Source organism: Epinephelus fuscoguttatus, linkage group LG12 (genome assembly GCF_011397635.1).
Source record: "Epinephelus fuscoguttatus linkage group LG12, E.fuscoguttatus.final_Chr_v1".
Lineage (NCBI taxonomy): Eukaryota > Metazoa > Chordata > Actinopteri > Perciformes > Serranidae > Epinephelus > Epinephelus fuscoguttatus.
The window spans coordinates 681,704-694,931 of NC_064763.1; the positions used below are offsets into that span (position 1 = coordinate 681,704).

General features: G+C 44.0%; 1 protein-coding gene across 1 annotated transcript; it reads left to right on the forward strand.

Annotated features, from left to right (window-relative positions):
• The first annotated feature begins 1,068 nt into the window (after nucleotides 1-1,068).
• On the forward strand, nucleotides 1,069-5,520 carry LOC125898559 (heat shock cognate 71 kDa protein-like). Its single transcript, XM_049592395.1, has 3 exons — nucleotides 1,069-1,190; nucleotides 5,000-5,249; nucleotides 5,422-5,520. Exons 1-3 carry the CDS (start codon nucleotides 1,069-1,071, stop codon nucleotides 5,518-5,520), a joined length of 471 nt encoding a protein of 156 aa, XP_049448352.1.
• The last annotated feature ends 7,708 nt before the right edge of the window (nucleotides 5,521-13,228 follow it).

Here is a 13,228-nt window from a genome sequence, read left to right on the forward strand (position 1 = left end):
GTGGTGCGGGGTGGGTGGGCTCCTCCTCTCCCCCGCCCTTCCCCCTCCCTCCTCCCTCCCCCCTCCCAGTCCCTCCCTGCTCCTCTCTCCCGGCCTCGGGCGGGCCCAGGGTCCTCCCCCGGGCTGGGAGGCCTGGTGTGGGGGCTGGGAGCTGCCCGCGGGGGGTGTTCTGGTGCTGCACAGTGTGGGCCTGCCCGTTGGTGTGCGGCCGGCGGTGGGGGGCGGGTCGGATGGGTTGGGGGTCCGGCTTTGGGTCTGTGGCGGTCCGGGGGGGTACTGGCGGGGTTGCGGGTTGGCCTGTGCTCCTGCACGTCGGGGTTCGGGGGGGCTGGGTGGGGCCCGTCGTCCCTGCACCCTGGTGGCGCGCCTCGTCCTTCTGCTGGGGGTCGATTTACTGCGGGCGGTGTGGCCCAGGTCGGGACCATTGCGTGACCTGACGCTGCAGTTGCTTGGGGGGCGGGGTTGGGTGGGTGCCCATTGGGTTTCCTTGGGGCCTGCCTGGCCCGCTGTCCATGGGCGCTGGGGGCCTCGCAGCGCGGGGGTCTGGTTGGCGCCACCTTCTAGCCCCATCCATCCCTCCAGCCCTCGGGCCGGGCCTACACTGGCCTGGCCTCCTAAACCACATTTAGCTCACTCACCACACATTCCACAGTTTTAAAGCATGACATACACTCACTCTTCGAGGTGCAGACCACTGATGGATTGGGGGGCTTCATGATGGGGCAGGCTATGGGACAGTGGTGTCCGGTAGCCCTCCATGCTGCCCCTCGGCCCATCCTTATCTGTTCTCCAATTTTAAAGCACCACATACACCTACATCTTGTGGGACAGATGGGAACAGGTTTCAGGTGCCTATGGCTGCACGGGCTGCAGGACAGCAGTGTGCTGTAGCCATCAGCCTTGCCCCCACCTGTCTCCTATGTCCCTCAATTTTAATGCACCACATCACACTTATGGGCACTCACATTCACATTCGCAGTGTAGGGTTAATGTTTCTCCGTCAGGGATCGGAGAATCATAGTAAGGTGGGGGGGGGGGGGGGGGGGTTTACACACACTGTAGATATGCATGGCGTGGCTCGTGGGGCCCGGCCCTCCTGGGCTGAGGGTTGGAGCCAGGGAGCCCATTTACATCATGGCGGTGCTGCTGGGTTCCCGCAGTCTGGTGGTGGGGGGGGTCTGCGTCAGGCGGTGGGTGGGTTGGGTGTGCCGGCCACTGACGCCCCGGGTCCCTGGGCCTGCGTGGTGTCCTGCGGCCTCTGCGGCTCCCTGGTCTTGGGGTCTGGGCGCTCCTGCGGTCTTGGGGTGCCATACCGCCCCCTTCCCCCGCAGGGCTGGCCCTGGACCCTGGTGATGGTTTTCATAAACACATTGGGAGGGTTCAAATACACACATGCATGTTTGATACTTCAGCTCCGTGACGCATCGCAAAGAACCGATGGGATCACTCCAAAGGGGCCCACTTGCTTCTCAAACCTACCACACTGCGCTGGCAGCTCTTCTCTACAATCGGGCTTTCCCCCTCCACCAAGACTCTCACATTTTTGGTGTTCGGTATAGACTTCTCTTTTGTTTTTGTTTTTCAGTACAGTATAGTAGACATTTATATGTTTATTTTTGATAATCTGCATGGAGCACAACCACCTCAAGGCCACAATACATCAGCTACACTGCCTGTTTCTCCCGTTTTTTTTTTTGTTTGTTTATTTGTTTGTTTGTTTTTCCTCCTTCTTCTCCGCATGCACTGTCACTATACAACTCAGGACTTAAGCACCTGCCCCCTCCCCCTTGCTTGTTTGCTTACTTTCCCCTTGACACACTTTGGTGTATCACGGCCCTCTCTGGCTCATATTAGGAAGTTTTTCCAATAAAGGCTGTTAGGCTAGTCTCCAGGGAGGGTGGGTGACGGTCACAACCACGCATTATGGGTATAAAATACTTGACTGCAAGATTAACAGTGCATCAATCTTCACAAGAAGCTTACACCCTTTGGTGGCACTAAGCTATGAAGACCAATGCAGACAAGTAGGAAAAAGAAAAAGAAAAAAAAGAATTACATGTTGATTGGACGTTGACATTATGACGTTGATTTGGTATTCTACGTGAAAGTGACGTTGGCATCAGATGTTAGCAAGACGTTGGATTGTTGTTGTTCAACACCACAACTTAAAACCAACAAAATATTAACGTCTAATGAGTTAGAATCTTGCATTGAGTTGAGGTTAACATTATGACGTTGAGAAGACATCGGGTTTTGGTCACCATAAATCTCGGTATTCTACGTCAACCTGATGTTGGCATGAGATGTTATTAAGACATTGGATTGTGGTTGTTGAGTGCCACAACTTAAAACCAACAAAATACCAATGTCTAATGATGTTGGAATTTCACGTGAAGTGGACGTTAATATTATGATGTCAATTTGACGTTGGGTTATGGTCACCATAAATGTTCCTTATTCTTCGTCAACCTGACGTTGTCATGACACGTTGATAAGACATTGGATTGAGGTTATTGATCACCACAACTTAAAACCAACCAGTTATCCCTGTCTAATGATGTTAGAATCTTACGTTGAGTCGATGTTAACATTATGCCGTTGATTTGACGTTGGGTTTTGGCCACCATAAATGTCGGTATTCTACGTCAAAATGACGTTGGCATGAGACGTTAAAGAGACATTGGATTGTGGTTGATGAGTGCCACAACTTAAAACTAACAAAACACCAACGTCTAATGATGTTGGAACTTCACGTTGAGCGGACATTAATATTATGACGTTGATATGACGTTAATTTTTGGTCACCATAAATGTCGGTATTCTACGTCAACCTGACGTTGTCATGACATGTTGATAAGACATTGGATTGTGGTTGTTGAGTGACGCAACTTAAAACCAACAAAATACCAACATCTAAGGATGATAGAATCTTACGTTGAGTTGACGTTAATATTATGATGTTGATGTGACGTTGGGTTTTGGTCACCATAAATGTCAGTATTCTATGTCAACCTGACGTTGGCATCAGATGTTAAGGAGGCATTGGATTGTGGTTGTTGAGTGTCACAACTTAAAACAAATAAATTATCAACATCCTTTGACGTCAACATTCTACATCAAGTGACGTTAGAGTAAGACGTTGGTTTGACGTTTGATACTGGTCACCCGACGTCGTTACCTACATCCAACCAAATACCAACGTCTATTGACGTTGGTGGCCAGCTGGGTAATATAACATTTATATCGTTTATAAGAGATTGTCAATGTGTTTTCTTACCAGAGTCGCTCATGGCTCACAGAGAAAATACAACCCCCAATTTCAAAAAGTTAGGAAGCTGTGTAAAACTTAATTAAGATGAAAAAGCAATGATTTAAAAGTCCTTGCCAATGTGTATTCAACTGAATACAGTACAAAGACAGAATACTTAATGTTCTAACTGATAAACTTAAAATGTTTTTTGTAAATATATACTTATTCTGAATTTGATGTCTGCAACACATTCCATGTCTACCACTGTGTTCCATCACCTTTTCTTATAACAACACTCATGAAGTGATTGGGAAATGAGGATACTAATTGCTGAAGTGTTGAAAAAATTTTTTTTGCTTGATTTACAACTTCAGTTGCTAAACAGTTTGAGGTCGCTGTTGGGGGCTTCATAGTGTGCCACACATGTTCAACTGGAAAAAGGTCTGGACTGCAGGGAGGCCAGTCTAGTCACAGTATCTTAGCTGTTCCTAGGACTGCGCTTTTTTGGAACAAGTGTATATTTACAAAAACAATGACGTTTATGAGTTTAAACATGAAATACCATGTCTTTCTACTGTATTCAATAAAATATAGGTCATTTCATTCTGTTTTTGTTTGTGGTTTACATTGCATCCCAACTTTTTCGGAATCAGGCTTGTAGACCAGATGGTAAAACTTTACTGTGCGAACAGCCGAGTTGGATAACATGGGGAACCAAAAGGACGCAGGCAGCACTTTGCAACGCTTTTTCCTCAACCCAGTGTTACACTATGTGTGAGGAACGAGCAAACAACTCCAGGCTAACATCACCAACTAAGCTATGTTGCTTACTACTTATTCAACAGATTCCACTAATGTTAGCTAAGTTTACCGACAGTAACATTAGTAAGTAAGAACAAGTTTGGTTTATTTAGTGGCAATTTACCAGTAAACAAGTCTAGAGGGTCAACGTTAACAATATTAAAGTGAAATTTTGGTTTATTTCAACCTGTCTCCTATCGTCCTAAATTTGTTTCAAGTGACTAGTGACATAGAAATAATAGTTCGCATGTTAGCCATTAGCCTAGATACAGCCGTACCGTGAGACCCGTTAAAACGTAAGTGAACGGGCATACCTTCAAGTGCAAAATTAATCCACTAAACAAGCTTTTTTTTTTTGTCAGAGAACATATAGAAAACGACATGTAAATGTGTTGTCTTACCTTACCGGTGTGGTGCCATGTTTGTTTACCATCTAGCTCTGCTTTCCAAAGCGCGGCCGCTTGTGTCACGTGATAAAACATGCTAAAGATAGATGGCTATCACTGCCATCCAGCATAATTTGCCTGTTGCAGTGTAACATAATCTGTAGACAAGTGATTTATTTTCTGTGGTATGCTTATGACAAACAACTTTATATGAGCCTATTGCACTCTGCACCACTGCACTATTGTCTTACTGTTAACAAATGAGGAAGAGCATTGTGCGTTGGTCATTTGAAACTATGATTTGGCGACTTGAGGCAGAGGCGAGGGCACTAGTCCGAGCAAGGGCTGCAAACTCTAAGCAAAGCTGACCTATGTCAACATTGTATTCAGTGAACTAAATGTGTTCCTTTTTATCTTCTCAAGATGCACTTGAATGTGACCAGGTTCATTCTCCTGCTGCTACTGTTGTCCAGGCTGAATCTGGAAATGAAGTATTCTTCTTCTTCTTCTTCTTCTTATCATTATTATTATTATTAATAATAATAATAATAATAATAATAATTATTGCTGTAGACAAGAGCACTGGCAAGGAGAACAAGATCACCATCACCAATGACAAGGGTCGTCTCAGCAAGGAGGACATTGAACGCATGGTCCAGGAAGCTGAGAAGTATAAGGCTGAAGACGATGTCCAGCGTGACAAGGTGTCTGCTAAGAACGGCCTGGAGTCGTACGCTTTCAACATGAAGTCGACTGTGGAGGATGAAAAGCTTGCTGGCAAGATCAGTGAAGACGACAAGCAGAAGATTTTGGTCAAGGCAGTGACATCTCAGTATACAAAACAATTAACCAGACATTATTATTATTATTATCATTAGTAATAATAATAATAATAATAATAATGATAATAATAATAATAATAATAATAATACATTTGCTGAATAAAATCTAAAGCTTAAACTGTGTTTAATAAAATGTTGTCAGTGCCACAAGGCAGCCCACAGGAAGAAACAGGCAACATGTCTGCCCCTCCCATCCCCAAACCAGAACATTCTATTCCAGTTAGACACACTGGGAGGTTAGCTCCCTGCAAGATGGTTAGTAACACTATTACCAGTAGTTAGTATAGCCACTTTGGTTTTGCTGTGAATTATGAGGGCCATAGCGAGACAGAGTGGTGGATGAAAATGCATCGAGCCAAAGAACACATATAGATATCTACATAGACAGACAGACAGACAGACTATTGACAGACTCAATAGAAAAACAAAGCTGTATTCCCTGTAGGTTTCTTCAAACATAGTTAAAGCAATGGGTTGATCAACTAGGTTGTGAGTGTAGTTATAAATACAGCTGCCTGTGCTGTTGTGTTTAAAGAGGCGATTGCATTATTAGATCATACTGACTCCCATCCCTCCTGGCCAACCCCCACCACCTCTACCACTGCCACAGAATTGACGGATCGATTGGAGTGACAGCAGTTAGGAAACAGAGAGAGATTCAAGATTTACATCATCCTCTGACACGCTCATATAAACACCCTCAAATGATAAAGAGACTACACTCTGACAAGAACACCAGTCCTCGTTTAGCTGCTCACAAGTTAAAAGATTTGCCATCTCTCCTCCCTCTTTCACTCTTGGTCTTTCTGTCTTGCTCGCTTTTAGCAGATTTCTGTGCAAAGCATATAACCTTTGTGAATTATTTAGTTTATTGACCTCTGTGGGGATTTAATATGAAGGTCGTTTCCTGCTGGCAGAGCTAGTGCCGGCGGGGTCCTCAGGTGACATGGCCAAGGTCGCCTGTCTCCCTCCAGTTAATAATATATTTGTCACACGCAGTGTGTAAGCCCCCGACACAGCGCTACTGCCTTCCACTTGATTAGTGCAACCAATAAGGACTGCCAAAGATAATAAAGCAGACATTGGCTTAAGGAGATGTGTCAAATGTCCACAGCATCGCTCTCTATCTCCCCCCACACAGATACTCAGAGCACATACATACACACACACACACACACACACACACCGAAATTCACACCCTCTTTTTCTCCTCCTCCTCCTCCTCCTCCCTGTGCTTGTTTTATTGTTTCCTAGATGAAGGTTAAAGGGAGATGCTGAACAGACAGAACAGCCTGAGGGCCGTGAAGGGCCATGAAGGCCTTGGCTGCCTGGCTGCAGCAGTCAGTGCTGTAGGGACCAGCCAATCTCTGCACCTCCTCCATCTCTCCACAAGGCCATGCAATGCATTGGTGTGTCAGAGGGGCAAGAGGGTGAGTCAGTTTGAGCCACAGGAGCAAGTGGGTTATAACATCTGAAGTAGTAGAGAGCTGGGGCAGTAGAGAGCTGCTGGTCCCTGACCGTGCCTGTCACTGATAATAATCACAGAGACCTATTGAGCCTTATTAGCACTGCTGTTTAGCTCAGACAAAATGGCACCCCATAGGTGAAATCCTGGTAAATTATGGCAAGGGTAAAGAAAGCATTGCACCAAGGGTGGCAAATATATTCTGGCATAGTGATGTAATTAAGATGGTGGAGTCTGTGAAGATATAAAGCAGAGGGTTTAAATCTTTAAAGAGCGAACAAGCCGTAGTGCAACATTATCGATTTGATTGAATTAGTGCTGGTGATAATGGAAAATACAACACGCACTGCAATGATGGGCAGATGGTGGTGGTGGAAAAAGTGGTGCAGTCGAGGCTGAGCTGCAGTGTGTCTTCTTTTTTACCTTTTCCTAGACGAGTTTGCATTGGGAGGTCACTGCAAGGTGAGTCTGACAGTCATATGGGGTAGACACCTACAAGTTACCAGATAACAGCTGACAATGTTATCAGTCAAGTAATACACAGTGTATGCACGGTATGCATACAGACATGATAACATGCAGAGATTGGATGGAACAACAAAACAATACACCAAAACTAGAACCTCAAAAACAGCCATGGCTTTGTCAAACAGTAATTGATAATGTGTGTTTCATTAAAGGTAATTGTTTGCAGAACACTTTTGTGTTGTGTACTATAATTTGTATTCTATACACTTTTTGTGCAATAAAATGTGGTCTTAAATAGTGCAGCTCCTATTGACCATAATTTTCCACACACACACACACACACACACACACACACACACACACACACACACACAAGAGATTTGTTTGGGCCAAGAAACACAAGGAATGGACATTAGACCAGTGGAAATCTGTGCTTTGGTCTGATGAGTCCAAATTTGAGATCTTTCCGCCATGTCTTTGTGAGACGCAGAAAAGGTGAACGGATGGATTCCACATGCCTGGTTCCCACTGTGAAGCATGGAGGAGGAGGTGTGATGGTGTGGGGGTGTTTTGCTGGTGACACTGTTGGGGATTTATTCAAAATTGAAGGCACACTGAACCATCATGGCTACCACAGCATCCTGCAGCGACATGCCATCCCATCCGGTTTGCGTTTAGTTGGACGATCATTTATTTTTCAACAGGACAATGACCCCAAACACACCTCCAGGCTGTGTAAGGGCTATTTGACCAAGAAGGAGAGTGATGGAGTGCTGCGGCAGATGACCTGGCCTCCACAGTCACCGGACCTGAACCCAATCGAGATGGATTGGGGTGAGCTGGACCGCAGAGTGAAGGCAAAGGGGCCAACAAGTGCTAAACACCTCTGGGAACTCCTTCAAGACTGTTGGAAAACCATTTCAGGTGACTACCTCTTGAAGCTCATGGAGAGAATGCCAAGAGTGTGCAAAGCAGTAATCAGAGCAAAGGGTGGCTATTTTGAAGAAACTAGAATATAAAACATGTTTTCAGTTATTTCACCTTTTTTTGTTAAGGACATAACTCCACATGTGTTCATTCATAGTTTTGATGCCTTCAGTGAGAATCTACAATGTAAATAGTCATGAAAATAAAGAAAACGCATTGAATGAGAAGGTGTGTCCAAACTTTTGGCCTGTACTGTATATATATATATATATATATATATATATATATATGTATATATATATATATATGTATATATACAGTATATAGTCACATGAAAAACAAAAAGAGAAACATGTACAAAAGGGGAGAGGGGAATGGGTGAAAATTTATGATTCATGTAGACATCGCAGAGAAAGAAATGAAGGAGGGGCTCTGAACTTCAACATATATTCTGTAGTTTGGAGGTTTTACCAGTCAAAATTAAATGAAATAGATAGATTTTGTACACTTCTAACAAGAGATACACATACATATGACCCTGTTACACTCACCCCCTGAGAATTATACAAAACTTGCCCCTAACACCAAATGAAGCTGGCCATAAACAAAAGGCAAACCACATACACTGTGGAAAAAAACAGCAATACCAGCTATCTTAAAATAAGGTTAAGAAAACAAACACATGCCTGGCTCTTCGCCAAAGGATACTCAGGATACTCTACAGGATACTCCCTCATCCTAACTAATACTACTATAGAGCTACTATACTGAAATTGAATGTCAGCGGAGAGCATGGAGAGACAGCAATGGCAGACTTCAAATCAGGTGGAGAAGAGACAGGAGCTGTGGCTGGTGAGTCCTTAAAACAGAGGGAGAGATGGCATAAGGCAGAGCACAGAGATAATGTCAACATGAGGAACATGAATTAGAATTTAGACGATCTAGACACGTTATATAGTATAGCATTTACTCTGTTGCATCATTCATTGTCCACATCACTATCATTCAGCCCCGGAAAACATTCCAGCTCATTTGCCTGGTTGCTGCAGGTTTGTAGTTCACACATATCTGTGCAATGCAGACCACTTTGCAGGCATGGCCATTCTGAAAGTTTACATGTTCATGAGCAGGAGCATGATAGTAGGTCCAATACAGCCTCTGGTGCAGGTGTACCTCGCATCCACTCAATGGCCAGATCCCCATCATGGATCTTCCATCCATGATCCTTTGGATTTGGTACACTTGGATTGCACTCCAGACTCCTCTGCCAGATAGCAGCCTGATAGTTTGCTCATAAGGCATGCATGTAGAGACAATCTTCACAAGGTGGAAGCTGACTGGAGTCTATTTCTCCACGCCTTGCACAAAATAGCTGATAGCGAAGCGTGTTAACTTTAGTTGTGTTTGTGGAAGGCAGATACATCTGACAATCTGACACATCTGACAAGGACTCAAATAGGTCATTTGAGTCCTTCCAGGAGCTTCCCAACTTTCTGAATGTGTCTTGGCAGGTCTTGTTAGTCTTCAGTTTTTTAAATATGTCTGACTTTCCACGGCCACTGAAAGCGCTAACTATATAGGAAGCTGTTTGGGCTTAACAATGGTGAGCAACCAGTGAGCAGTGATAACTAACATGTCTTTGGGGTCATCAGATGGGAACATCCTTTCACCAGTGTTTGGTCTAGTTGGTCCCACGACACCTCCAGGAGGCTAGATGGTGATCTCTGGCGTCCCAAAGACACTCCCCTAATGCCAGGTCTCACTGATCCCCGCACCAACCTAACAACCTCCTTTACCTTACTTACACATGACTTTCTCAGCCCAAACAGCACTGCCACCTTCAACAAACCCATGCTCCATACATGCAAGCTCCAGGTAGAGACAGTGCCGATACTACGGATCCTAGCACATTCACCATACTCTATTTCACACATTACATTGCAAGTAGTATATAGGGACCAGCTTTGCGCGTGCATGTGAAATGCGCGTGCACGTGAGACGTGCGCGCGTGCACGTGAACCCCCCCCACTACGCCCCTCCCCCACACCGCCCCTTCCGGCTCGCAGACACCCCCCCCCCACACACACACACACCCGTCATATGAAATCCAGCTCTCATTGGTTAAACATAGCGCCTCCTTCTGGGGGGGCTGGTTTCCAATGAAACCCTAACTATTGGCTAATCAAAAGCCCCTCCTAGCGCTCCTGCACCGGAAAAATGTCGACAGGTGTTGATTCAACACCTCACCGGAAAGTAGCGACAAGTGTTGATTCAACACCTCACCTAGCCCAGACCACTGCGCGTGGCGCCGGGATGTCCGAGATCAGAGGAAATAAGAATGCACGGATGTTTTTACAACGACCCCCCTGCTGTGCAGCATCTGTTCGGTGTAATAAATGTTCAGACATGTCCGGGCAAAACACGTGAAGAAAGTACAGTAGTCAATCATACAGCAAGGCTAGACCAACAACCAATCAGGGTTTTATGATGTGTGTCGTGTTTGTTTATTGTTTTACCCAAATGTATAAAAATCCCTGTGAAACAAGCAGAGGACCTTTTTAAAAAAAAAAGTCTAGGTTGCGTGAAACACAGCGGACCCTTTTCTACAGCTTTACTGCGGACAATGGCTTCAATTAACGGTAAGCGTGCCTAAACTATATTGGATAACACTGCTCTCTAGATACTTAATTTTTCTCAGAAAAAAACATTCTAAAAAAACAACTACAATTAAAGCTGCAAGCAGCGTTGGGAGGGACCTCGGCCCCATGCCATCGTCCCCCAGCCCACAATCAATCAATCAATCACTCAATCAATATCACAAATCACACTTTGCCACACACACACACACACACACACACACACACACACACAAATACACACAGGCTTGTGTCTGTCAGAGTGAAGCCATTGTTATGCTAATTAATGACCATGTATTTAGGTGACAGGACAGGCACTTCAAGCTCAGTTTGACTAATGACTAATTATAAAAAAATCAGCAGGAGGCATTTGACAACACAGCAGCAACACAACCACATACATCACACTATCCAGGCACCGCTGTGATAGAAGTTAACCTGCAAGACAGTGGAACACAAAGGCTCTGGAGAAGAGGCCGAGTTACTGACATGCAGTACGGCAGAGTTAGTGACATGCAGAGAGGGAGAGAAGGGAGAGAGAGGAGAGAGGGGGGAGAAAGAGAGACAGAGAGAGAGAGGGGGAACAGGGAGTGGAGTGTGTGTGTGTGTGCGTGTGTAATTGTGTCACTAAAAATTGCAAATTATGAGCTGCAGGTTGCTCTAAGGTGACATTTTTTTTCTCCATGTCTCTCTCTCTCTCTCTCTCTGTCTATCTCTCTCTCCCTGTCTTTCTCTCTCATACATACACCCACAATGAATATTTGGTATGTATACTACTGACATGCAGTACGGCAGACTTAGTGACATGCAGAGAGGGAGAGAAGGGAGAGAGAGGGGAGAGGGGGGAGAAAGAGAGACAGAGAGAGAGAGAGAGAGGGGGGACAGGGAGTGGAGTGTGTGTGTGTGTGTGTGTGTGTGTGTGTGTGTGTGTGTGCGTGAGTGAGTGTAATTGTGTCGCTAAAACTTGCAAATTATGAGCTGCAGGTTGCTTTAAGGTTACATTATTTTTTTTCTCCATGTCTCTCTCTCTCTCTCTCTCTCTCTCTCTCTATATATATATATATATATATCTGCCTGGGGATTGGGGATTATTTATTAATATTTCTGAGTGAGCAATAGTGCAGCATTTCAAATCTTTAAATTTACTACATTTGTAGCTAATATAATGTCACTGAATGCTGTTGACTCAAGATACAAATTCAATCAATCAATCAATCAATCAATCAATCAATCAATCAATGTCACACATGACAAATTGCCTCACAGGGCTTTACAGCATACAACATCCCTCTGTCTTCAGGAACCAATAAAGGTGGTGTGACTTTATATTTTGAACGTTGTATACTATCAGACATTAATATATACTTCCCACATGTTGTACCACAATAGCCAGAATCATAAGTCAAACTCAATTTTAAAAACTGTAAAGGGTTCTTATGAAGGTGGTGTGAGCGTATATTTTGCAATTTGTAGACATAAGCCATGTGACCTAATGAAACTTTGACATGTGCGATGATCAAACAACACACACACAAACACACACACAGGCTTGTGTCTGTCAGAGTGAAGCCATTGTTATGCTAATCAATGACCATGTCATTAGGTGACTTCAAGCTCAGTTTGACTAATAACTAATGATAACAAAATCAGCAGGAGGCATTTCACACTACAACAGCAACACAACCTCACATGTCACCAGCCAGGCACCACTGTGATAGAAGTTAACCTGCTGCATATTTCTTTGTTACTCAGGACTGTCTTAAGTTACTGAATTTTTGCAGATCAGTCATTTCTTTGAGCATCACTTTTTGTCTTAACATTCAAATATTACACTGCACAAATTCATCCTCAGCTCAAATCAAACCTCTGTCGTTTTTATATTTATTTGTTTTAATAAGACTGTGCACAAGGATCAGACTGTCAATCTGTCATAGCAGCTCTGAAATATTTATTGCACATAATGTAGCTTACAACAACATTAATAAAAGTAATAATATTATAATTATAATTCTGGCAATTATAGTACAATATGTTGAATTAATATCTGATTGTATACATATGTGACATTAATCATATGTGGATAATAACAGTAGAAGTATAACACACACAGACATAGACGGCCGAGTTAGACATGCAGAGAGGGAGAGAAGGGAGAAAGAGGACAGAGAGGGGAGAGAGAGAGAGAGAGAGAGAGAGAGAGAGATGGGGGGACAGGGAGAGAGAGAGAGTGTTTGCTGACATTTTGACATATCTCACATGTTTACATACTTCCTGTTTTTGGCAGAGGGAGTTACAGATTGCACTCAGTATACATAATGTTGTATGCATCAAAAAGACTACATTTAATTTTTCTGTCAATTACATCAAAAGAAAGGTGTTTGATGAGACTACTGTGTTGTTGAATGTAACATTTCCTCGAAGATGTATATTCTTTCCTGATGTTTGTAACACTG